This window comes from Poecilia reticulata, chromosome 7 (genome assembly GCF_904066995.2).
Source record: "Poecilia reticulata chromosome 7, P_reticulata-male-v2, whole genome shotgun sequence".
In the NCBI taxonomy this organism is placed as follows: domain Eukaryota; kingdom Metazoa; phylum Chordata; class Actinopteri; order Cyprinodontiformes; family Poeciliidae; genus Poecilia; species Poecilia reticulata.
The window spans coordinates 24951755-24979671 of NC_088836.1; the positions used below are offsets into that span (position 1 = coordinate 24951755).

At 38.0% G+C, this 27917-nt stretch overlaps 1 protein-coding gene across 4 annotated transcripts; it reads left to right on the plus strand.

Annotated features, from left to right (window-relative positions):
* The first annotated feature begins 4203 nt into the window (after window positions 1-4203).
* frmd4bb (FERM domain containing 4Bb) lies at window positions 4204-27884 on the plus strand. 4 transcript variants are annotated; one of them, XM_008414248.3, is made up of 24 exons: window positions 4205-4429; window positions 15891-15956; window positions 16636-16730; window positions 16821-16913; window positions 17459-17543; window positions 17894-17950; window positions 18039-18061; window positions 18755-18838; window positions 19170-19235; window positions 19909-19966; window positions 20057-20143; window positions 21506-21582; window positions 21765-21903; window positions 22000-22141; window positions 22228-22361; window positions 22532-22648; window positions 23402-23630; window positions 23714-23767; window positions 23941-24085; window positions 24311-24478; window positions 24669-25453; window positions 26112-26250; window positions 26458-26577; window positions 27099-27884. In XM_008414248.3, the coding sequence occupies exons 2-23, from the start codon at window positions 15891-15893 to the stop codon at window positions 26573-26575; spliced, it is 2961 nt and encodes a 986-aa protein (XP_008412470.2). In that variant the 5' UTR covers window positions 4205-4429; the 3' UTR covers window positions 26576-26577; window positions 27099-27884. The 4 variants fall into 4 exon arrangements, with proteins under 4 accessions (XP_081465275.1, XP_008412470.2, XP_017161468.2 ...); XM_017305979.2 differs by having other exon boundaries at window positions 21768-21903; XM_081609149.1 differs by lacking the exon at window positions 24311-24478 and having other exon boundaries at window positions 4204-4429.
* The last annotated feature ends 33 nt before the right edge of the window (window positions 27885-27917 follow it).

The window sequence follows — 27917 nt, forward strand, 5'->3', positions numbered from 1 at the left end:
AATGCCCTTTGTCATTTCTCAAGTGGGTGTAGTATGTAAATATTTTATACATCTGCATGTTATTCTGCCTTTGATGCACTGTTGGATACAATGAATGGAAAGTATTGCCCTTATTTTTTTACCGCAAAAATGATGGTTATATGAGCTTCTTCTCCTCCACTCACCATATGGATTTTCATATGGAATATTGAGACAGCCATTAAAGAAGGCAGGCTTTGTGTGTGTTGAGATATTCCTGCGTTTGCTTGGCCATACATTCTGGACTATCAGGCTGTTGACAGACACAGTGAATATTCACTTTCAGTTTTCTTGCATCATTTGAAAATCTTCTGAAGAGATGATGATGCCATCCACTCCAACCAGGTTTTGAGGGCCTCAACAGCATCGTAAACCCTCAACAATATTTAAACGTATTTTCCACATATTGGCGACCTCAAGATGTGTCTCCTCTCTGACAGAGGGTAAGAGAACTCTCTTCACTGAGCATCATGGGAAGATTCAGTGATAAAGTTCCTAGAAACTCTGATCAAGCAAGTTAAATATAACTGATGAAAAACCACTTGCTTTTCTTTTATGGATGTTATTCTCGATACAAGAAGTTGTAACACAGCTAGTAACACAGCTTCAGGAGGTTTGACCCTCTGAGTAATTCTTTCTTTTACATTTTTGTCCTAATATGCACAGCAGTTAATCACGCTACTTTTATTCTGATGTAAAATAATACATTTAACTGCTTTCATTTACTAAAAAATAACAGTAATATTTTAGTAATCTGGTTCAAAACAACATACTCAGTAGCTGCACACCAATAATGTGCACCACTACACTGACCTCAACATAGCTGAAAACAGGAGCATAATTGCAGAGCCAACCACAATATTGTTTACACAATGGTGCACAGATAACTATTATAGGCGCTGACAGCCAGTGCAAACAGAGTCAGCTAACAGTGATGATATAGGATGATATGAAAAGAGAAATGGTTTTGCTCTATGCACAAACAGTTGGCTTTAACTTTTGCATGGACACCAGCCAGCGATCAGTGGTCTACAGTTATTTACAGCAGCACATTTCTCTGGCACTGGACTCTGAATAGAATCCAGAAACGACAGCTATGTTTATTTTAGTTCTCCAGAACAATAATAAATGTATGTGTAACATTCGTGTAAAGTAAAATAATGTATAAAACCAACATCTTACACAATTCACCACCAAGAAGCCACTTTTAAGAAAAGTCTTTTGAAAATATGAAAATGTGTGAATGCATTTTGAAACTTATTTAAAAGATTTTGTTAATCTTGCTACCAGGCTGTTTCTTAGCTTGTATGCCAGTGCGTAAAAAAGTGAATCAGAGCACGAGAAGAGTGAGTTTTTTTCAAATAAGGACAGGATCTATAGGAACATCTGAGCATCTGGGAAATTACACTTCAGTTTCACTTTGAGTTTCGAGCATCTGACATGCTGAGGTAAGGGTATAAAGCATTGTTATGACTTTGTGTTTTCCTGCATCGCTGAAGCATAAGGCAGATACACAATCATGTGAAGAGGGTATTTCAGCCATTTTGTAGTTAAAGAAACGATCAGATCAGAAATACGTTTGGCCATAATATTAGTAACCTAAATGTGACACAGATGAAAGTCATTCCAATTCCATTTAGCAAATATCTGTTGATATAGATTTAGATAAGGCATTTGGCAACCAGAATCTAGCTGTTTACAATGAAACGGTAGCTGCAAGTGCAGATCTCAAGTTACCCTGTTAACCCCATGCCATAGAGGTTTGAGCACTTTATCTCCATATCACTCTTTGTTGCTGCTGTGTTTAGCTGAGGGCTTTTGTTTATGAGTTCTTGCTCCGCAAAGATAAAGATTTGAGATTTTGCAATAAAAAATTATGTTAGATCCACATGCCTTCTAGTTGTTATCTTCTTCTTGGTTTGCTTTTTTTATGCACTTGGGTAAACTGTAAAATGTTCAACTTTTTCACAATTCAATTCAAATCATAACATGCAAAGAAAAAATATTTAGCAAGCTTTCTTTGTGTTTTTGAGACAGTATAATTCAAAACACTTTTTTTAAATAAAGAAAAGATCATTAAATTCCTAATGGATGTAATAGCAGTAATGAGGGAACCTCCCCTTTTGTTTATGTGATTTTTTTTCTGTAAGGACTCGTTGAACAGATGGTTTTGGGGGATCTTAATGAGATACTCATTCATGAATGATGTCAGAAATCCAAGAGTGTTGCAGGGAGGCAAATAGGGCAAGCCTGCCACTCCACAGCCTTGCCTGTATGCAGCTCTTGATTGGTCTGTTTTTACTAAGCAAACTGTAAAATCATCTCAACATATAATAAAGAAGGAAAAATACTTTTATTTTTCAAACTTGTCTATGATTGTGGTATCTTTGTCTTTTGGGAGAACTACCAGCTGAGCAAGCCTGCTGGGATCAATAAATATTTCAGCACTGTCGTCACTCCTGGACAGGAATATATCTCACAGGTGAAACACACACCAGTGATCAGGTTCAGCAGAGCTCTTATCAAGTCAGGGATTTTAACTGGTGTGTAAAGTGGTAAAACTGCAGTGCATCTGGCTTTATAATACAATAAAAGGCACCAAGCAACTTTTCCTTTTTTGTGTGTTCAGCATAGAGCCTCTGCATTCAGCCATTGAAAAGCAGTAGCTAAGTTTTTTTTGTGGGTGTGTGTTTTTTTTTCTTTCCATTTATGTATTCTGCATTTGTAACACATGTAAATGAGCTTTTACACACAGTGTGTTTGACCCATATTTCTGTGAGGTCATGTTCTACACGCAGAGCTGTAAGGTGCTTCAAACAAGTATCTAAAAATAACCCCAAGAGTTTAGGAACATGAATCAAACGTTTCTTTTTAGCTCTGCAGTATTATTGCTCCTCAGTGAATCATGTTGCATTTGAAATACAATCATTGTTTTATTGAAAAAGAACAAGTTTTACCATTACCTGTTTTGTCAGTTTTATTGATGTTGCAGATGTCATTGTTTGTTTTTATTTTATAAGTTGCTCATAAGCTGTTATGAGCAACTTATGAGAATTAAGTTGCTCATAACACTGCATGCATGGAAAAGTAATCTACAAGAGTCACATCCAAGTACAAACAGAACAGTTTGATGATATTTGTGCTCCCAAAAGTGCTTTTTGATGAGGCTTATTAATCAATCCAAGTATGTTTAAGGAGGTATTAAACAAACTTTTTGCAAAACCCACAATTTTTGTATTAAAAATATTGTTTGTATGTAATCTTCAAGCTCATAATTAGTAAAAGAGAACATCTCCGGATAAATCTTATCTTTGAAGATCTTGCAGATTAGGTTGCTAGAGTATATTGGCAAACAATAGACAACTTACTTAACCTTAACACATAACTTGGCAGGCTGTGCACAGAGAGCATTTACCACAGAAGCAGCCATGAGGTCCAATGTAACTCTGGAGGAGATGCAGAAATCCCCAGCTCAGGTGTTAAAATATGTTAAGATGATAATTATTAGTTGTGCTCTCCACAATTCAGACCTTTACAAGAAAAAACCCTATTGTTAAAAGAAACAATAGTTTGCACTTTGCCACAAGCCAGTATGCACAACTTAATTTTGGTCTAAAATATAAAATGTTTATAACATGCATTTAATTTTGAGTTGTGATTACATGTAAGGAAATACTCATGCAAGCAGTTGTATGTGACTTCTTTGAATATTAACACTCTAAAAAAACTGTAGGGCTGAAGGCAAGTGTAAATATTTGTTTATTTTTTTGGTATATCCTTACAGAAGAGGAGGAAAAGTTGTTGCTATGGTAACACAAAAAAGACTGCAAAAGTGATACTGGAGACACCAGTTATGAACCGAAGACCTTGCAAGACAAGACTTTCATAAAAATAAAAATAAAAAATAATCCAAAATAGAACTGAATAAATAGGAAGCAAGAAAAAAAAGAGAGAGAGAGACTTAGATTTTAATATCAGTCCTAACTGGACACGCATGGACCGAATGGATCCCATGTTATAGTAAGGGATGCAGCAGAGACACCGCCTTCAGGCCATCAAGCTTCATTAATATGGGGATGCAGTGTGAACCAGCCCGGCCGGCAGCTGCTGGATGAGAGGCGCTGAGAGAGGGAGCGGCGAAGGGAGGAGGCAGAGAGAGAGGGAGGGAGGGAGGGAAGAAGGGAGAGGGTAGCGGGGCTTGTTCACATAATAGCCGGCGGCGGGTGAAGGCGTGGTGAGTGTGTGCGCTCTGCTCGTACCGGATGATGGGCACTGGCAGCGGCTGTGCGGCGGCTCTCCTCCCGGTCAAGAAAAGCCGTGGACAAAGCTGAACGGAGCGGATCAATATGCCGGAGAGTGTCTGTCTTATCTTCACTTAGAGCGGGATAAATACTCTGCTGGGAGCGTAAAGGTAAGGCGGTTCTTGGTGCGTCTGGACACATTTAAAGCGCCTCAAAGAGCTGTGAGGAGACAAAGTATGATCAGTCATTCATGCATGTGATCCGAGGCGAGAGCATCAGTAACAATTACAACTGCATGGGGTTTGTCTCTGGCGCTTCCTCGGTGGAACAAGGAGGAGAGTGCTTTTGTTTGACACATGTGTTTTAGTCATGGGGCTCAGGTGGAGCCCACCCATGTACAGTAACCTACAGTAGCAGTCTCATTGTTCTCCCCGGACTGTGGCCCTTTGGAGTGGGCTCCAACAGTGGGACATGCAGCTGATTTTAAGAGATGAAAGTGCCTTAGAAAATTCCTGGATGTGTTTCTGAATAATTAAAAAAAAGGGATTTATAAGCGACACTGGGTTGAATGAGTCATAGCATACAAATTGATACAGGAAGTGTGCCTTGGTGAATATTAAAAATGCTTACTGAATCATCATTTGACCTTTTGCATAACTGCAAATTATGCCTGTTGATGGATTTTCCTTTTTTGTCCTGCTACCACCTTGACAAGCGAATGTGATTTTCTATGACTTGCAGCTCAGGCCGCTAACTAAATTTTGTCAGGATGTACAACAAATCTAAACCTGTTGTAACAATCTAGCTGCAGGTGGGCCAGTGTGCACCTCACAAACTGTATTAGAATAGTTCCTTCTTGTTGACCTGACAGCTTTACAACCCTTATTGCTTTTCCTTTGGTTTTAATGTGATAGACCAACACACATTTTCCATATATAAAATAAGATTATGCACAGCCATTTCTTTATTGTAATCTAGATATGATGTGTATTTGTATTTAGCTCCCCTTTCATCTTATCCCACTTAATAAAATCCAGTGCAACCAATTGTCTTTTTTTTTAAAAAAAACTCTCTAATTAAGTAAACAGTTTAAACATGGCTGTTCTGTGGATGCCTCAGAGGTTTGTTAGGAAATCTTAGTTAAGAAACAGCACCTGAGACTGAGTGAGAGTCATGTAGAGTTTCAAACCATCATCTAACAACTATCATGAAATGAAAAGAGTACGGCACAACCACAAGCTAAAGCACAGCTGTCCACTTAAACTGACAGGCCGGACAAAGAAAGCATTAATCAGAGGACAGACCAAGAGGCCTATGGTAACTCTGGAGGAGCTGCAGAGATCCACAGTATAGAAAATACCAAAACTAATGGAATGGGAAGGCCTCTCTGGAGGGAGATAAACCTAAATATTACATAGACAATACTGCAATAAAGTCAGAGGCTACAAAACGCTTGTTTGCATTACAACAGGAAAACAACGCTAACCATACAACTGAAGCTTAAATGAATGAGCATGGATAAAAACATATTTTTGTGTTAGAATTTGGTCAGTCAAAATTCAGGCCTGAATTCAACTGGAAATCTTTACTATCACTTGAAAATTGCAATCTTGGATTTAATCAGACGAAACTTGATGTATTCTGCAAGAAAGAACGGCCAAAAGTTCAAGCCCTAATTGTGCAAAGCTTATGGAAACATTATCCAAAAGACTTGCAGTTGGGATTATAGAGAAGGGTGCTTATACATAAGCCTGGTCTTTAAATATTTATTTCAGATATATGAATTTTACACTACTTGGCATTGTACTTGGCATTGACCTACCATTTGAAATCCTAACAAACTTCATGGGAATTAATCATTTTTCAAGACACTCTGTGGCCAACATTGACCTGTTTTCTCTGAGCTAAAGGAAGAGACACCAGTCAAGGTATATTTTAAGCACCAAGCAGTACAAACAGGAATCGTCTGGCGCTCAGGCCTGTGTAGCACATGCTAAGCTTTAAACTTTCTGCTCTTTCTGTTTGCTAGACAGGATGTCCTGTGCCATTTATCACCACAGTTGAATTCTTGTCCATTTCTGCATCAGCTTTTTTTAATATATACAATGCATTGAAGTGGCCTCAGCCCAACACACATGAACATGCTGATGCTCCTTTATCTGTTTGATACTTCTAAGAAATGTCTTAGCACTCAGTTGGAAACTTTCCATCCAGGAATCAAAGCCTCCTGAGACTTGATGAAAAATGAGCTAAAGACAGAGTGGAAGAGATCTATATTTGGATATGCAAGTAATCTTGTATTCGCATACTTAAGAGTGGGAACAAATCTAATATATATTATAAAATGAAACTCAATAACAGCGTGTTAATAGGTTAGCAAATTGCAAGGACATGGGCTTGGAAATGTGTCTTATTTATGAACAAGTGACTTAAAAATGATTAGTTCATCTGATGTAGCATTTTGCCAATGGCATCAGAGCCACATTAATATATATACTCACAGGGAAATGCACAATGAATGATCCTGTTTCAGTCTAGTGCAGTGTGGCATATTGGTTTTTATGTCCCATTTTCTTCCCACCATTCACATCCGTGCCTCAGTGCCATGTCCCTGAGCTCTGCAGAAAGTTACTGCAGTGTTTTGTAATGAAAATCTGCAGTCTGTGATTTTATTTATTTTTTTTCCCTACTCAGACTTAAATCTGTCACAATAAGAAAAGCTGTAAAAGTTACAGTCACTGTGGTCTTAAAAGCATTGTTCCTCCTCTTTGTCTGCTTGCTGCTTTTCGTAAGTCTGTCTTATTTATGACAATGAGGCTAACAATAAGATGTATTATTTTAATCAGTCCCAATTTTACTATCCCAATTATCAGTCCATTGCAACGCTCCCTCAGCTGTGACATACGAACTCACAATCACCTTCCTGTATCTGAGTGTTCATTTGTTAACCCCAGAGACTGAACTCATTCTCCAGTTATTGTTTTGAGCCAATAATAGCTGGTTTACAGCCCTCACTGACATGGTCCACTGGCTGTACATACGGAGAAGCAGCTTCCACGCTGTTTCCTCTGATCTTTCTTTTAGTCTTAACAAAAGGTCAAACTGTGACAGATAGGCATTGCAATGAAATTTACAAGCGAGTGCATTCCAGTGATCCCTTTATTCAATATTAATATAAAGAAATAAAACTACTACTAATGCCCTTGTTGCAATGAATCAAACAAGGATGCAAACCTCTCTGGGCAAGCCCCTTTAGTTACACAGCGACTAAAAATCCACCTGTTTTGCATTCTAGAGGGGTTTTTTTGTAAGGTTTTGTTGGCTCCAGTGGCCTTCACCTGGGAGCAGTCCGACAGGAGGGGGGGGGCATGAGGGAGGGGGAGGACATGTGGCGAATGTCACCAGGCTGGGAATTGAACCTGCAACCACCAGCATGAGGACCAAGGACTCAATGCATGTGCTCTGCCCCCACGCCACCGCAGCACCCCCATTCTAGAGGGTTTTAAAGGATTAATGCAGAATATCTCATCCTCTATATATTTTGCTTTTCATGCTTGTTTCAATGCAGGTTTGTCCTCATGAGGTTCAAAAACCCATCTGAATATTCTCTTTTAGGAGTTTCATAAACTTTGATCTGTTCTTTTAAGAATCACTTTTCACCATAGAACAACTTAGTTCAGGTTTGACTGTCGGTGATTTGTAGATTCCAACATAGAAATCCAGTGACTGTAATGACGTACTGAACATGGTGCGGTATGCTTTTATTTTAAAACCCTGATTGGATTTGGACAGCATGCATAAGTATTGGGAAATTCCCAGCAGTTGTAAGCCACAAGACTTTGGCTTCTCTCTAGCCTCATGTGCTGAATGCTCGCCTTGTGAACTGAAGTGGCAAAATGATCTACACTGAAGGGATCATGACTGTGTGTTGATTGAAAGAAGTTACTGAAATTGACGAATAGCTTAACAATTAATGGGTGATGTCATTTGCCAGCCTAAATGTGTATCTGTATTTCCTTAGAGGGCTTTTGTTCTGGTGGAACAGAATCCCCTTAAACTGGACATGATCATAAGACACAGAAAATGTGTATTACACAAAGTGTATATTTTTTGGCATTTGATCAATATTTCCTTAAAAAAAAAACTGTCAAGACAAAAGGAATATGCTTAATGAACTACAAGCATTTTTAGAATTTGTTCCTACGACTTGGATAAGCTTACCTGTTATTGTGGAAAACAGTAAAATATAATGGAATAAATGGAAAATTTAAATAATGTGCAGGCCGTAAAAAATGAGAATTGCCAGGCTTCATAAAAACAGAATAAAATATACTTAATTTTACCTTAGCTTGTCTGCTAATTTTGCTTTGAAGAGCAATAGATTGGTGCGTCACACTCTCAAACGGGTGTTTATTTAGCACACTGGTTCAAAACCAAAAATAAAATACTTCTACAATTATATGAATATATTTTTGATAGGATTTGTCATTTGCATTACAGTACTTTTAGAGGCGTTACTTTTCAAAAATAAAAAGCACAAGCATCCAGTGCAATATGTAGGACAAGCTTCAACACTAAAAAAAATAATAATAATAACAAAATATGCATGGTTTGACTTTTTCACACAAATCCCACCAGTCCCTAGTATGTCAGCCTTTAATTACATAAATCACATTAAGACTTGTACTAGACAGCCTACATAATATCCTGAGCCTCTTTGTGCTCATAAATTTCCCGGATATCACAAACAGCCAGACGGCTCGTCTTTGAGAGATGACGACAGACTGATACCTTTTGACCACTGACAGCATGAGTCATGATGAGACTTGAGATAAGGAGATAAACCTGTGCTGCATCCTTCAGCTCATGGCTGCCATTTGAGTTTTTGTTCATTAGGATTGCTGCTTTGTTAGTAGAACTGAAAAAAGAATCATTAAAAAAAATTAAATTTTTTTATGTGATTTTCATTTTTTGGCTACATATATTTCTTGAAACATATTGTTTATTGGAGTAAAGAAAAATGCATTTTAAAGCAATTAGATACAGCGGGATAAACTTTATCAACCAAATGTGATGCATGTAATAAACATTCTTATTAGTTAAAGGTATCTGACCTGCTAAAACAAACAAACAAAAACCCATAGTGCGTATATGCACATGTATGCAAACTAGGGGCAAATTAGGGAGAGTACAGTAACATGGCACTATTTAAAAGGATGCTTCCATGTTTGATTGAAACAAAGACTACATTGGTGTTATGTAACCCAATGAGACGCCACAGTTTCCTCATAACCTAACGTGCCCTTCCCTAGAAATTTAATTTCACATTGCAGAAACATCTGATTGGTCTGCTTAGTATGCTGTGGGGGGATTTACTCGATTAAAATTCCTTTGCAGCTCAGCATAAAATAGAGTAAGTCAAAGCTTCAGGCTCCTAATGCTTTAAATCTTAACCATTGTTTAGCAATATGTTGCCTTGTGCTTTTCCTCTCTTTACTTGGCTTGTGTTTTTTGGTTCTGTAGTCCATCTCCCCCAACTCCTTATCCAGGTTTAATGACCAGTAGTGATTTTTGATAGAAGTGACTGCTCAGCATTTGTTATTTGCCCACAAACCCACAAAACCGTTGCTACACAGAAGCCTCTGTTTTCAGTTGAATCACGTTCACACACACACATGTGCGCGTGCGCGCACGCACACAAACCAATACTGCTGGAAACTTAACCCTGAGCAGAGGTTTTGGTGGTCTAACGGCAGCCAACATAGAAACATGTCATACAAGTTCATAGTTAAGATAAAATGCAAGATAATCATCCTCCAGACATGAGATATTCTAATAACAGCTGAAATGCCTCAAATTTTAATAATTTATTTTAATAAATGTTATTAATGGGCTGCCAGTAATAACTTTTAGTTGTGGTAATCTATATTATAATTTCTCGATTAGTCAAGCACATTGCTAATTTTCATCAAATAGCTATTTCATTAATTTATTATTACAACATTTGAGGGAATTGGTTCAATTAAGCACTTTGGGTGATTTTTCAGCATTATAGGATTGATTACTGTATTTATTTTTATTTAATTTAACCTTTATTTAACTAGGTAATTCTCATTTTCAATAACCACCTGCTCAGAAAACATTAAAACATCATACGACAGACTATCTACAGCAGAAAATGGGAGAATATCATGTAACAGAGAGAGAGAGAGAAAAAAAAAATATATATATATATATATATATATATATATATATATATATATATATATATATATATATATATATATATATATATATATAAAGACCATATTCATTCTGACTAAATGTACTAAATATATATTCACCTCATTCCCAGCATCACAATTGAATATAAACTCAGACTCTGACCAGACCTGCTTAATTTTTTCCGATCCATAGATGTTGACTTGTTTTAAATCGGGAATATAAGAAAAGATTTTACCAAAACATACTCAAATTGAAAGAGATACATTTCTTAAAATTATATGTCAACAAAAACTATTAATATTCATAGATTATTACAAATGTCATTGATTATGTCTACAAATCACGGCAGCCTCAGCATGATGCCAGTGTTATTTGAAGAACTGCTGCAGGTTTCCCTGAGGTCTCTTTAGCGAACTTCAAAATCACTATAGACCTTCGGTTAGAGTTCTTTGTAGAAACAGTAGGGGTCAGGTGACAAAGGTCAAAAAGCCATTTTATAACAACACATATTATCCTACTATACACATCAAATCCCAAGTTACTAAATCATAGAACTTGTGTTTTGGTCTGAACCATTTCATTAGGAGTAACATCCCGTTTTAAACTGTTTCCATACACATGCATGCCTTTTTTGTTTCTCTAGATTTGTGTGTGTAAATGTGAATCAAGTCATTAAATGCGCTGTTTATTATTCAAGTAAATAGCTTATGAATTAAGACAGCTTATTTCAAAGTAGAGGGCAATTACATCAGGCATCTTTAAAAGAGCACATAAGAGCAGGGAGCAGGCTGTGACTTGATATCGGACCTCATCAATAATGCATTAAATTGGGAAAGCGAGATAAAACAGGCTGCAGTCTGGACATGACATTTAACCAGTGTGACGTATTAAATACTGACAGACGGTGTGCTCAGGAGACAGAGATGTTAAGCCTATTGTTCACCTCATGGTTGACATTTGCTCCAGAGAAGATTGTGAAATTGGAATTGGTGAAGTGAGCAAACACATCAGACGGTTAGAACATAAAATGAGGATCATTTTCAGGACACCTGAGAAACTTGTGTGCCTCGTTCAAGTTTCCACTGGGATTTTTTTAATTCATGAGTTCATGTGATTTGCCTCAAAAGAGCCAAACTTGCACCCTTCAGTCAATTTTTTCTGTTTATTCAAGCTGAGTAAAGAGAGAATTTTATCAAATTTTGCATCAAATTTTTCTATGAATAAAAATTAACAGCATTGCTTAATGTAGTTTATTGCTAAGCTATTTTAAACTTTTTCCCATTTTCTCACATCACAGCTTCAAAATTAAATGGATTTTATTGGTATTGCATGTGGTTGACGTACACAAGTATTTTATATGTTTTAGAAATATTTTCAGAAAGAACATTGTGACCATCTTCCCTTGTTTATGCTGAAGAAAATCCTCTCCACATCCTCCCTGACGTCCCCAGGAGGTCAGACGGTGTGGATTAAATAGCACTGGGCTGTATGCTGCATGTTTCAAAAACAGGTGTCATTTTCCTTCTATGTTTTTTTTTCTTATCCATGTTACTTTCCATTACTCTATCACACAAATCCCAATGACACATACTGAGGTTTATAGTCATGACACTACAAACTGAAACTGGAACTGTAAATCTAAATTCCTAAAGTTCAACTCAATAATTGAAATGCACTGTGAGAAATCAAATTGAAACCTTCTGCAATACATGGCTCAGTTTATACAGTTTAGCTTTGAAAAATACACTTTTCTGTGTTCCCATAGGTTTTGTGGCAACCTGCAAATGGGGCTTCTTTTAGCTTTCTTCCTGCCATTCTTTCATTAATGACTGAGTCTATAACTGAGCTGCAAATCTCTGTCGCTCCTCCAGAGTTACCATAAACCACTTGGCTGCTTCTCTGGATAATGCACTCCTTGCCCAACCCTCACTCAGTTTTGGTGGACTGTTATACATTTTCAAAGATTAAATGTCTCTACAAGTTTGTCCCTGGCCTGTCTGCTGTGATATTTAGTCTTCATGACAGCATCATGTTATCCAACAAACCCCTGAGGTCTTCACAGTACAGCTGTAAGTAAACTGAAGTACACACAAGTGGACTTCTGGAGGTGTTTATCAGAACTGGATGTTGATGAGGGATAACAGAGTCAAGGTTAAACTAAAAACACACATTTCTGAGTTCGATTTCTCAAAAAACAGAAAATGCAGACTTCATTGTTCTTACCCTTTGTAGCTAAGCTGTATTCTTTATGTTGGTTTAGAAAATAAACATGAAAAATACATTGAAGTTTGTTGTGGCAACATAAAATTAAGAAGAATTAATACTTTTTCAAGATTCTACATCTGCAGGTGCTTTAAAAACAGCAGTGCAGATTTTTCCGTATCCAGGAGTCTGAATGGGTCGCCGCCTATGATCTGGGGTCAGGTGTGTCTGAATGTGGTGAAGAGCCTCTTCTGCCTGTCACTCCTAAGCAATGACGTTATTCATTCATTCTGCATTCCCGTGCTTCTCTATTTGACAGCAGTAAGCGCTCAGATGATTAAGTGTGGGGGCTGTTAAAAATGGCAGCTCCTCTATTTTGCCTACTTTATCTTAATCCGTTGAACCCCTAACTGCTTATAAAGATGAAGCCATTGTCCACATTCTAAGTTCCTCACTTTGAAAAAGAGTCGTTCCCGCACCCTCTAGTGGTCATTTTATAGTACAGAGCGCTGTCTGACTTTAGCACAAATAACATGACCCCACTGAGATGCAGCCATAACTAAATCCAGATTAACTCAACTTAATCATATTCTTGTGACTGTCAGATGTAGGCCTGCTTGAAATTAATTGGATTCATTCAATGCACACTTTTAATTTAGATCATGAAATAAAATTTATGACCATGGTAATGAGACAAACTCATTTCTTGAAAGGGAAACAGTTGGCAAAGGGCTGCTTAAATAATTAAAGATGATGTCATTCAGAGAATTGACAGGGTGTGTCAAACAGTAAATGAATCAAGACAATTTATGTACTGATTAGAGTGGGAAAAGTATTTTCTAAAATAATAACTCCATAATAAAATAAATAATCCAATTCACACAGGTTCAAAAGTACAAAGGCTCAATTATCCAATACCATTAATGTTAGAATAAATATATTTTAGCAAGTTTCACACAAATCACACAGTTTTTGTGGTCATAAAAAGATTCTGGAATGAACTTGGCTCAATATCTCAATCACTCCTTGCATAAAGAGTTATGGTCATTGAAATGTTTTGATTTCCTGGAGCAATCTCGCTTTATAAGCAACGATCCATGCATTTTCAGTAAGGTTGATATTAAGGGTCATTTCAGAAGATTGAGGCTGCCTAATTTATATATATATAAAGAGTTGGATCTCCTGCTTGGAGATCCAACTCTGCACATATTTAAATTTCCAAAAATAATCTGTTAATTTGTGACAGTCGTTATTCAATCAACTAATCCATTCAAAAATACAAATTCGAAAGTAGATTGTTCAGACATGGCAGATCACTTCTTTTTCGTTCCTCTGACCTTTACTGCTTGCATTAAGAAGGAATAAACCCTAAACTGTTGGACGGGAGTCTGGCTCAGACAGCCCTCATTACTGTAGGTCAGCTGTTGAGTTCACACTGTGTGAGCGGTCAGTGCACAGAGCAAAGGCTCGGCTGCTCCTGTCGATTTCCAGGATGGAGCAGTCTTCTCGTTAGCTGTGTTCGCCAGCAGCCAGTCAGTCAGAGGCAGCAGTTTTACGATCTGCATCTACAAACAGACGCTGTTCAAAGGATGAGAGCAAGTCAGGGATGCATCCACACCTGCGCTCTCCCCAGAGAGATCTTTCAGGTACAGTACCTGCTAGGTTCACTGCTACTGTTAGGAGCTGCAATCAGCCTCATTCTGTCAAATTGGGGAGGCACTTTTTTTTTTTTTTCTTCCCAGGTTGGGAGTTGTTTTTTAGTTGTTAAACAGGTTAACCTCAATCTGTCACTTTTGCAAGGTTGTATCATTTATCCGGTATACGGAGAACTTCACATTCCCCAGCATGTCAGCCATGCTTTATGATGACTAAAAGTATACTGCAGGACAAGAAAAAGAAAAAAGAATTGGATCTTGCAACAAAACCTATCATCTTGTTTTTAATCATGCATGAAGAAAATTGCAAAAATGCTGATCTTAGTCTAAATCTTGATAAATGTGTGTGGGTTTTATTTTTAGCAGAGGCATAGGGTGGCGAAAGCCTTTTTGTTTTTTTATTTAAAGTATCTCATAGGTCTAGTAGGTTAATTCTTGATCACCAACTAGTGTAATTCTTTAATTAATCATATATTGCTTAGTGTATAAATCTATGTCTTTATCATATGTTCTGGAACAATGCGTGTTTTTATGTATTGTACCAAATAAATCAAATACAGATTAAAATACATTAAAATAAATAGAAAAAAAACTTTGGGCTGTTGGTATATTTTACTTTCAGTGCACATGCTTTGGTGCTATTTTATTTTCAATTTCTTACATTTTTCCTAAATTTCTATTACACCAATAAATAAAAATTGCGAACAAACCCAGTTGCTCTGATTTGCACACACTGCACCACCTTTGAGTCAAAGTAGTTATTCTGTTCTAAAGGAACTTCTGAAAGATCTAAAATGTAGCTTCTAAATCAGCCTGAATAATATCCAAATAATCCAGGTTGGTATAGTCCTTAATACCTTTGTTCTGCTGTACAAAGGCTAAAAGGAAAAAGTTCAAATCCTTTCCTTTGGTTACCACGGCAATAAATCCTTGGAATAATGGTTTTATTGTCATTAATGCGGCTGTGTTTTAAATAGGATGGCATTATTAACTAATGAGTCATATAATAGCGGAAAGGAACTTTTTTTTTCTCTGCAACTCTGGATCAATTCATTGCTTCATCAATTTGGACTCTTTTTTTTTTTGCTGCCTCTCATGACTTGTTTCTACCTAATTCCATTCCATGCCCATGTATTAAACCATTGTGCATCAGTTTATTTATGTTAGTAATAAACAGTTTTGATTAATAATGTGGAGCAAAATTTGTGCATTACGGATTGCTCAACTTTTTTTCTTCGAAACTGGAAAACAGCATGCAGAGAGTACGTTAGACTTTTTTTTAACTCATTAGGTTCCAGAGTTGGCAAAATGACCTTAGATCATGTATGAATTGACTCTTGGTCAGTAGGAAACATAATGTGGGAGTAGGGAACCACAAGACCAGCAATATTTTCAAAATCACAAATCTTCTAAGATCTTTTAGGTGCTTTGCTGCCATGTTGACAGATGCATTATGAACACACAGTAACATCATATCCCTATGCTTTGTCATTATGGATTACTTGAAATCTCTCACAAGCCCTCAGCTTTTGCTTCTCTTCCCCTGCAGATGACTGACGGTAAACTGTGCCAGGTTCAGCTGCTGGATGACAGAAAGCTCGAGCTGCTGGTTCAGGTACGATGTAGATATATATATATATATATATATATATATATATATATATATATATATATATATATATATATATATATATATATATATATGAAACCATACATTATGGAGTATTTATCATGTAGGTGAAGCAGATTCTTTAGTTGGAGTTAATGAGATGTGCATATACAACTTAGATGCTTGTGTCGTGTTTTGACATTACTTAGGGAAGGCTGTGGGTCAGAGGATCTCAAAGTTTTATAAGTGAAGGACCACCTCAAATTATTTTAATAATAAGCTGATGTTACGGTAATGGCTGTTCATTGAGTACAACAATGGGTCGTTCTTAGCGATTTTCCAGTTTTTAACTGCAACTACAACATGGCTAAATTGGGTTTTATGTTGCTTTTACATTCAGCATTCAACTTCAGAAGTGCATGAAACGGAACATAAAGTGGTCCCAAAAACTTATTCTTATTTCTTTAACCAGTGGCACTTCTACAACAATTTGATAACCAGGGGTGTAGACAAAAAAGGGCTGTTTCTTCTCTCTTTGTTACTAACAGAGTGTGAGCAAAACGACAACCCTGTTTTCAAATTGTTCTCGAATAAATTCTTTCTCAGCGGTGACCTCTCACCTCTCACCCTGACTGCTTTTTGGATGTTCACTACATTCAGTCTAATCTCTATCTTTCCATCTCAGCCTAAGCTTCTGTCATATGAGCTCCTCGACTTGGTGTCCTCCCACTTCAACCTCAAAGAGAAGGAATTCTTTGGACTTGCATTTTTTGACGACAAGTATGTAAATTGTACTCTTTTTTTATTTGTAGAGAGAATTAATCACATTTGGACATCTGTTCTTATGTGTGTTCATGTTTGCTCCGTCAGTGGTCAGTGTAAGTGGTTGCAGATGGACCGAAGGGTTCTTGAACATGACTTTTCTAAGAAACCTGGAGCCATTTCCCTGAACTTTCTAGTCAGGTAATAACTCATCTCTTCATATTTGACTGTGTCTCACCATCAGAGAACAATACTTTGCTTTAATGTGAAAAAAACTCTTTAGTAGTGACGCTGATGGACTTGTTAATCCACACCTGCTTTTTCATGATTTCCACAAAGTTTAATGTATTTTGATGGGATTTTATGTGTTAGATAGATAACCTTTCTTTTGTGTTCTTTGTACCTTGTAACTTTGTACCTTTAATCCCTTGGGATTAATAAATTATTTATGAATTAGGTACTACCTGAAAACAATTAATTGCATTACATTTAGCTTAGGAGCATCAGAGAAAATGGGGCGAATGTAAATGCAGAAATCTACAGTATGCATCATTTTGACTCCTACTTATGGTTATCTTTGTTTTGATCTTTTACATAAAATCCCCCCCAAAATACTCTGATGTTTGTGGATCTAATTTCAGGCTGAGTGAATTCCTTTACAAGACAAAGTCTGATGAGAAAAGTATCAACTTTAAAAGCAAGTACTGTCAGCAATAATAACTTATCCCTTCTTTTGTGTTGGATAGGTTTTATTTAGAAAACATAACGCAGCTAAAGGACATCATAACGGTGGAGTTATTCTATCTGAATGCAAAATCAGCCATCTACAACGTAAGTGGTTTTCTTATTTGTGTTTTCTGGGAACTAAAAGCACAAAGAAATCATTCGTTGCAGATGTTTTTGCAGCAGCTGCGGGATGATTCACTGTCTCTGAACCCTGCACCTCAGCCCAGCAGACAGTAATGGCTGCAGGGCACAATTTTCTCACTCTGCCGGCTGGAATGGAAAGTGCACAATATGTGTGAAAGCAGAATAACACAAGGCTTCATTTCAAGACTATGCAGAGGTTACAACGGGGCAGCACAGGGAATGATCTATGTTTAGATCAGCAGAGCTTTCTCTCTGCTAATCAACATTTTCTGAATGTGTTTCTTAGTCTTTTTTCCTTTTATATTTCTCAGGGGATTATTGAAGTAGAAACTGAGAATGTCTTTAGATTGGCTGCAAACGCATTGCAGGTTGGTGCTATTAGCATAACCCTATTCATATGATAATCGGTGTATGTATAGGATATTATCTAATACGATGTGCTTTTTTCATCACCAGGAGGCTAAAGGAGACTATACAAGGTAAGCACACATGATGTGTAGGAGTATTTAACAGCAGCTGGAGGAGTTAATAGTGAGCTTTCAGGGAACATCATTCAATAGGTCACTTGTTTCACCAGGGCAGACAACAAAAATCAATAGCGACTCTCTGTGAGGCTCACCACAGAGTGCTGCGAAGCTTGCACCAGACAGCTAATGAATCTCACAATGCTGCGATGATGCCAAGCATTGCAGAGCAGAAACACCTTTCTGAAGCACGCAGCTGCTATTAGCTGGGCTTAAATAATGCACAACGCAGACTGTGTTCAGAAATAATGCAGGTCTTTGTGGATGTTGCCACTTGGTTCTGACCAGCTGTACGCACAAAGTAGATTATGTTGTAAATTTTTTTGCTGACTCTTTTTCCTCTTCTAGCCAGAAATGAGTAGACATCTGGATTATTTTCTATTTGATGCTTTAGCATTAGTTCCACAAATCCTAAACTCTCCTGGCTAGAAAGACGCTGTTTAAGATAAAACGCCCCATAAGATATAAATGGCATATAAATAATGAGTCCTGTTGAGGGTTTTTTCATTCTCTACAAGGACATCTGTAGGAGCAACTTTATAATGACTTTTCTTCCCTACTAAAGAGACAAATGTACACAAATACATACATTTTCTTTGCTATCCAACTTCTATATCTGTCACAATGTTGTTGTTTTTTCTGTTTCAGTGATGAAAACACCCGGGCTGATTTGAAGAAGCTGCCAACTCTCCCCACCAAAGTCCTCAAGGAACATCCGTCTCTTGCTTTCTGGTAAGCTTTGAATGAAATATTTCTAGAAATATGGCAAAAACTAGAGACCTGGGTAATGCAGTTTGTCAAAACCTGAGATGAATTCATTTGAGTTAAAAGTCTAAAGAAACATAGACTTAGTTTTTCATTCAATAAAATGATGTACAAGGGACTTAATTTAATTACGTTATTCAATTACTACCCATGTCATTTTTTCGTTTGCTTGTCTTTTGGGAATTTTTAAATGTTTTATGCTTTGTCTTTGTAGAGTATGTCATTTTTTTTATTGTTAATTGTGCTACACAGTAAACTTCACTTACCTAACTTTGTTGATCTTGTGTTCTTCATGCAGTGAGGATCGAGTTATTGAATATTATAAGCAGTTGAAAGGTGTCTCTAGGGGACAGGCTGTTGTACAGTAAGTATTAAATAAAATGATAAATTACCTTTACTTTTTTCTAGCACCAGATTTGCACAACAGTAAACCTACCAAGATGTTGAACTCAGCAGAAAGGCCAGGCAAAAGAGCATTATTCACAGTTTCAGTCAAGAGGCCTGTTGACATGACAACTTTCAGTTTTCTGCTCCAATCTGGTCATTATGGATAAAAAGTCCAATTTACAGTAAACTGCATCCCCACAATGAGACATTATGATGGCAGCATCATGATTTGGGGCCGATTTTCTTCATAGATGACAGAAAAGCTAATCAAAGTTGATACTCAGTTGCAGCATGCTCATGTGTTGGAATGTCTCAGTCAAAGTCCAGAATCTGGGGGAAGACTAGCTCATTTTGTCCACAGATATCTCCACCTAACATGCTTGACCTTCTTCTGCTTTGCGAGTAGGAATGTAAAAAAATGTTCAGGACTGACAGATACATGCCCAAAAAGATAATAAATGAAAAATAAAATAAAAAGAATGTATTTTATTTGTAAAGAATTTTGAAAAATCATGTATCCCTTTCCTTCAACTTCATATTCACACACTATTTTCTGTCAATGACATAAACTCTCCATAAGATATATTAAGGTTTATGGCTCTTATGTGACATCTAAGACATACTGGCTTGTGCTTTCATTTTTCTTCCAGGTATTTAACGTTGGTGGAGTCATTGCCAACATATGGGGTTCATTATTATGAGGTTAAGGTAGGTTCTCTTGTGTGACTCATTGAAAATGACAGCTGTTACGCCTTGAGCCAAGTTAGCCATATAATCTGCACTTTTTTTTTCTGACAGGATAAACAAGGGATCCCTTGGTGGCTTGGAATCAGCTATAAAGGCATTGGGCAGTACGATCTACAGGACAAATTAAAACCTCGAAAGGTAAACGGTCACAACAGAGTCCCGGTTGAAATGGCTGTTACTGTTTTTTTTCTACCGCACGCACAAAACTGGGTGTGATGACGGCAAAAAGCACGGGTGAGGACTGCCGCTGTTGCAAAACAGTGTAGTGATTCACCAGCTTTAAGTCATGCATCGTGTCTTTCAGTTCTGTGAAATCTTGGCTTGAACTGTAGCAGACGGCTCCAGACTTGAAGCAAAATCTCATTCTAAAAGAATCTGTAGACTTGGTTTATTAAGGCTCGTGAGTTTTAGAAAGGCTTGGAGAATCAGAGAGACAAAAAGAACTTGATTTTCTTGTTTCATTAGTATTGTCTTTGTCCGTGATTAGATGGTAGAAACACCCGCGTGAGTGATCCGTCAGCTCACTTAAGTTTTATGAACAAATGATCGCCGCATTGTCTTCCTCTTAAAGCTCTGCTGCTCTGTGTGAAGCAATCAATCTGTGGCTGGCGCATCCCAAAGGTTGTGCAAGAAGTCAGCTGAACAGCAGGCTGTAGAAAAGCAGAACAGGGAGTGAGGCAGTGATGGTGAAGGGAGAAGAGGGCTGGGCTTAGGGTGTTTATCATGAACCTTCAGAGAATACCTGAAAAGACAAGTCAGGAGCTGACAGAGGCCAGAGTGAAGTATGTGCTCAAGCTGACAGCGAAGCAAAGGAGATTTTAAACTTTCCTGAGGATTTACTCTGAACATTTGTTGTGCTGGTAAGACTGGAAATCACTCTTCTTTGTTTCGTCAGCTTAGGGATAAATTCTCCACATATTTTGTCTTTGAAAGTAGATCAACTTTTGAGTACTCTTAAGAGCATTCTTTAAGCAAAATTAGGTGTAGCGTAGTAATCTGCAAACGCTCTAAAAATCTCAGTCAGATCTAACCGAGACGCGCAGTGAGTCAGTGACCCTAATAGATTGTTCATATCTGGCTGCTGACAGGCAGCACCTGGATAACAGGGGGGAGTTTACGTGATGAGCCATGGAAAGTGGTTATGTTGGCCATGAATCTTCATGTAATGTCCCCTTGTGGCGTTCGTCTCACTCAAACACCTGTGCTAATGCAGACTTGGCAGCTCACACTGTAATGACAGCTCATGATGAAGTCTGGCTTCTTCTAATGACCGAGGGCGAAACAGGCAAAGCAACAAACACACCTGAACTCAACTTTTTTTGTAAAAGTTTATGAAAACTGAGTCAGTCTAGTTGTGATTTTTTAGTTTTTAGAGTCATCAACATTTATAACACCAGTGGACCAAACTCTTAACTATTATGTTGAAGTTTATATCCAGAATATTATTTTCTATAGTGAAATGTATTTATGTTCCTGCCGATTATTTGTTGTTACCTACAGCTCTACCAGTGGAAACAGCTGGAAAACTTGTACTTCCGAGAGAAAAAGTTTGCTGTAGAAGTTAATGATCCACACAGGTGAGCAGAATCTTCTGTTTGTGCAAGTTGATAAGGCATAATATTGTTCACACTTTTGTTTTGCTTCTGACTCATCCATATTTTCAGCATCTGTCCAGACAAATGATCAATGCGCTGGAAATTTTTATCAGAATTACCAACAAAGTCGTCTTAGATTTATTTATTTTTTTGTCTTACTTAAGGAGAACAGTAACAAAACGCACCTTTGGGCAGACAGGCCTTCTCATCCACACGTGGTATGCCAGCCATTCTTTAATCAAGACCATTTGGGTAATGGCCATTAGCCAACATCAGTTCTACTTGGACAGAAAGCAAAGCAAAGTAAGAAGCTGCTATGAGATCATTTTTAAAAGAAAGCAATTATGTATTTATGTTGCTAAGCTTTGTCATTTTAATTGTCTTTTCCATTTTTAAAAGGCAAAACTAGGACCAGCCAGAACTTTAGAGGAAATTGCCATGGAGATTACTGAACATGGAGGAGCGAAAATGAACAGACTAGGAGACGTAGGCCTGAAAAATAACTGTATAACAGCCAGCAATGGGAGCCTGGGGTCTACAGGTTGGTGTTACTAGATCTTATATTTTAATAAATATTCAAAATTTTATATGTGATCAAATTGCATTGTTATAATTTTGCATCTGTAGGTTCGGCGGACTCTGAAATGAGCGAAGAACAGAAGAAAGAAAAACTCTCTGAGCTGAGGAAAAAGGAACAGGAAATCCAAGACATTTTGGCCAAGAAAACAAAAGAGCTTAAGAAGATTTGCCTCAGAGAGGCGGTGAGAAATCCTTTTTGTATTACAGAGCTTCAGCATTCATAGAGTGAAAGTTTTTTTTTCTGCTTAGCTCCTTTTATTAAACCGTTGTTGCTGTGTAGGACTAAATTTGATTGCCTCTGTTTCTACTTGCACTTTATTAAAGTATAAAAGCCCGCGTTGTCGTTCTTCAGGAACTAACGGGAAAGCTGCCAAAGGAATATCCCCTCTCCTCAGGCGAAAGACCACCGCAGGTCAGGCGGCGTGTTGGCACTGCTTTCAAGCTGGATGACCTTTTCCCCTACAATGAGGTCTGTATTTGAACAGGACACAATGAAACTCATGTTTATCCTTTTGTGCCAAACTACTTGAAATCCTCTTTAAATGGTTTGTTAGATGCCATACATCTGTATGAATTGAAATTATACAAATGCATACATGTTTTCATGAAGGTATTTTCAAAAGCAAAATATGGACAAGCTGAGACACACGCGCTATTATGTCACAGATTCCTTGACTAATCATTATTGCAGTGCTTTTTAAAAGTTATCATCTATCCCAGTCAGGTGTAGAATAAAGCTATGGATACGTTTGGAGCGAGGTTAGGTTGTAAAACAATGTCCTAAGCTTGAAGATCACAGATTGCTATTCAGTTCAGACAACTTTTAATTATTCACCTCACAAATCTGGCCTTTATTGAAAGGTGGCAAGAAGAAAGCTATGACTGAAAGAAAGCGACAAACTAACACTGTGCTTCACCCTCAACAAACATTTCTCATTGCTGCGAGGATCTAGGTTGTGTTGTTTACTATATAAAATCCCAATAAAATAGATTGAAGTTTGTGGTTGTACTTTAACTAAATGTGAAAAAGCTGCAGGGTTTCAATACTGAATACTTTTGCAAGAAACTGAGTCACTTTTGACTACTTTATTAGTTAAGCTTTGATAACGAAAACTACCTGAAGTTTATCTAAAAATCATTTAGGCCCTCTCATAAAAGATTTTAGTTAACAGATAGTACGAAATTAATCTTTGCATTGTGTCTTACTGCAAAACTTTTGCAGGATCCTTTCTTGAGAAATCTTGAGAGCAGATTTGCCCTCCAACGGAAGATCGTCGAGGCGGCTAAGAAGCTGGCTAATGAACCTGAGCTGTGCAAAACTGTCAAGAAGAAGAGGAGGAGAAACTGCTTGGATGCTATGCACAAACTGCAGCAGATCGAGGATGAGATGAACCAATACAGGATAAAGAAGGGGAAAAAGCCCACTCAGCGGGCCTCGGTGATCATTGCAGGTAGGATGCAGGCTGATAAATACTGTAGTGCATCAGTTTGCTAAATTTGAAAAGTATATACAGTTGTTTTTCTGTCTCCTTAGATGAGCTCACCCGCTCAAATTGCAGTTCCCTATCTAGTCTCCCACTGGATGATGGTGAGTGATTTGTAAGATTTTCTTTTGTTACATTTTATGGATTTACTAAATGGGAAATACAAACATGTTTCCATACTTGTTTTTCTTACTTGAATCAAATTCTGTACATTTTTAGACTGTGTGGAAACCCTGTACTGATGTCCGCATTGTAATATTTTACTGTGTGTACGTAGATGACTCTGACGGTGCAGGTCAGAGGCCGCGCTCACGGTCAGTCCAAGGTTCCCCTCAGCTCAGCCCGTTGCGATCACTGGGAGCAGAATACGATGTGGAGAGACAGGGATCTCCTGCAGGAAACAATCACAAAAGCCACAGCAGGTGGGTGCAAATATATTTGTTCTAGGTTTGTTTTCTGTTTGAGTAAGTTAAGCTTAGCAAGTTTCACAAGTTCTTGTTTTAATAAGTGCTTACTTGCTCGTGTTGAGTCAAGGATTTAAATAACACTGTTGCAGAGTTTCGAATATTCAATGTGTTACGTTTGCAGCCCCAATCCTTTCCTCATGCCTCACACCCTCCTTTTTTTTTAATACTGACACTTTTTAGATTAGGTTTTGATGGCCTGGAGGCCCCCCATTCCTACCAGAATCAAAGAGAGGTGTCCTCCACCAACAGCAGTCCTTATAAAACGCTTCCTAGGCCTCCCAGAGATCCACGCAGCATGCCTCCCACCCCAGTTATGACCCGTAACGCCTACAGCAGCAGCCAGCTCAGGTCTGGTCTTTGATGCAGTGCATGTATCATTCCTCCCAGAAATAACTCCCTCCAACTTTTATCCTTCCTTCTCTCCCAACTCTTGACCTTTAACTAAAATTCTCATAACTTTTATTCCTTCCCTTCTGAATCAATAAATCTTTTTTTTTGCGCTGTAGGAGTCATATTAAAAACGATCTTCTATCTCCAGGTCAGAGGGGTCTCCTCATTGCTTCAGACATCGCAGTGGAAGTCTGGAGTCGCAGCCACGTCTGAGAAAAGACACAGACGTTGAGAAGCCTGTCTTCATCCTGTCACCATCACATCACAGTAACAGCACAGAGGTGCTAGAAGATTGCTCCTCCTACACTAGCCAGTCCAGTCTGGACTACTGTGGTGCAGCTAACTCCCACTACGGCACACTGGACTCCCGTGCCTCGACAATGCACCGTCTGCACAGGAAAGTGGAAGTGTATGGTAACACCGGAAGCATGCCCAACTTGGTCCAGCATCATTCCAGCTGTAATTATCAATGTGAGACCTCATCACGCTATGCACCTAGTGCCTATTATGTTGCCAGTTACACCTGTCAGGACATGGAGCCTTATGCTAACGGTGCTTATGTATATGAGAATGAAGTTGAAGGCCACTACAACGTCAACCCCTCCTACCAGATGAACGGCTATCATGGACACGACAGGTTCAGGCATTACAGCAGCAACGGAGCTGACAGTCTTTCGCAGAATCCTTACGCAACGGTGAGACCGCCACGGAGTAGAGAGGGTCCCAGAAACGAGCTGCTGGCTAAGAACATGCAGAAGGCCTTGGTGGCTGAACATCTGAGAGGCTGGTACCACCGGAGCAAAGGTCACCGTGAGGGCGGGAGAGGACTGATGGTTGGGTATGACTTCGACAGCGGCTCGCAGCTCAGCCTGGGCTACCAAACCATGCCAGCAGCCTTTAGCCACTCCAGCAGAACCACTTCGTTTTCCTCAGGTAAAGTTTTTTTTTTGGTCACATTGTACTCTTCTTTTGGTGTGTGCCAGCATCAGGACCTAAATTAGTTATTCTAGTTCTGTCAAGAGAGAACTATTGTGAAGAGCTTGTAGAAGAATAGTCAAATGATTAGAAGTCACAGGATTTAAAATGTAACCAAGTATTAAGAAAATATATGCAAACTTCTGAATTTGAAAAAAAAATGCAATTAAAATTTGCAAAATAAATTGACAAATCATCAGGCCCTGATTAGTGAGTCTGAAGAGTTACTTTTGGATTTTATAGCTACATAACCATGTGAAACACAAATAAAGTTATGTTTACCTTTCAAAATATGTATAGAAATTCTAGATGATGTTGCTAAGTTCTTTTCATGCATGTCCTATTAATGATAGAAATTTAAACGAATTTATATAAAAAAGGAGTAGCATTGAGAACAATCTTCTGCCCTCAGTAGCTCTAACCTATCATCCTTTCAGCTGAAATGTTCATTAGTAGTAGCATCACTCCCAGTCATTTCAGCTGGCATTATATCACAGACACCATAGCTATTGTCTATTTTTCTGTTGGGGACATTCTGCACCTATTAACAGTAATTACTAGTGGGTAAAGGCTGCAACATCAGCTGAGTGTTTTTGCTCTATAACTGTTTTTTTAGTGTCCTCAGCGGAGAGCACAGGAAACTGGCGCAACCAGCTGTCCGTTGGCCTGACAGAGTTTGATACACCTGATGTATCCCAGTACTCTCCCGCTGGAGCTCAAGCATCTCTGTACACCCGGAGTCCCACACACAACAGGTGAGTGCTGCACTTTATGTAGTTGTGACCACAAGCTTGTAAAGCGATGGATAAAAATTACTTACAGTATAGAATATCGTGCTTTGACTGTACTCTGCTGGGTTATTCGCCAGCTATTCAGATAAATTGTGCTCACAGGGTTTGTTGTCTGCTTCTCTTTCTGCCTTCTTTTACTCCTGGACTCATGATTAATGCCCAAATGTGAAGATTTTCTTCCGAGAACAAAGAGTCTGAAACAAAGCCCAAAAAATCTGAGTCAGTAGATGTGGTTGGTGCTGATGCCACTAGTGCAGATGAACCATCAGACAACCAATCTACCACTTAAGGGTGAGACGGATAATGTTGGTAGTCATCGCCATTTTGACGTCAAGTCGCCATTCATGTGTCTTGCCCCAAAATCATACCTTCATATCATGGTGTGCCGTATTTATTTTTTTCACCCATCAAGCTCTGAGTTTTAGCTTCCCTCAAAATGCAACTATTATTACGTTAGTAATTCCTCAGATGTTTAATTAGGAAAAAATTTCCAAGTTCCCATCCTTCATGACAAATTAAACTTACCTTAAGTCACGTTCACTTCAGAGTTGCTTGGCCTAAATTCATGGCGTTAAATGGCAATGTCAACTAAATAGATGACACATGTCACTCTGAGCAAAAATGCAGATTTTTTTTCTTTCATCTGTAATGTTTTAGTAATATTATACATGTTCCCTCAATGGATTCTTTTGTGAATTTTATTTCATACATCCATCTCTATGTTGTCTCTGAAATTCTGTCCATGTATTTCTTGACTACAGATTTCAAAACGACTATAGTTTTGACATCTTATTTTGTTACTGCACACACAGATTTCCCTTGGATGGGAGCTACATGGGCATCCACTGAAGAGGACCAAAATGAACCCTTTGGCACAAACCAACCACGGCCAGCAGCACATGGAGAAAATGGAGCTGAAAACAGACTTCTATGTTGCCACCAACAGTCTTTGGTGACAAACAGTTCTCAACGTTTTGTGCATAAAGGTGCACACTGACCTCAAGTTAAAGACAGCTCTGAACACAGTGATGACACTCTTGAATGGCTTTCCCATGTGCCTTGGATTGGATGAATTGTACAGGCAGATGAGAATGTGTCAAGATGTTGCACAACTACACTGGATTCAAAATTAAATGTGTATTAATGACAAAATCAGTGACAAGTATTTTGACGAGAACAAGCTACTGCCTTATACAAAACAGTAGTTTATAGAATAAAAACAATCATCGTCTTCATCTCATGATACAAAAGTAGTCTAAATAAAAGCAAAGCTTGAATATGACCAAGGATGTGACCTGACAAGAAGTGATTTTATCATCGGATTAGACTTTTCTTCATTTTTTTTACATGCCGATGTATCATTTCAATATTGTTTATAGAGCCATTTGTCTTGTTGGTGCAGTAAGTGTTTAAAAATGCATGGTGAGGACATTTTTTGGTTTGAAAAAAAAAGACTAACACTGCCATTAAAAAAAACAAAACTTTTCTCATATTTGTTTTATCTCGGTTTTGTACAGTGAGTGTCTAGTTTAACCTTGTTAGATATTGTCATAAAATATTTTTCATTTGGAGGCAAATCAATAAATGTGTGACACATATATGGGTGTAGTCACTTTTTTAAAGATGAGCAA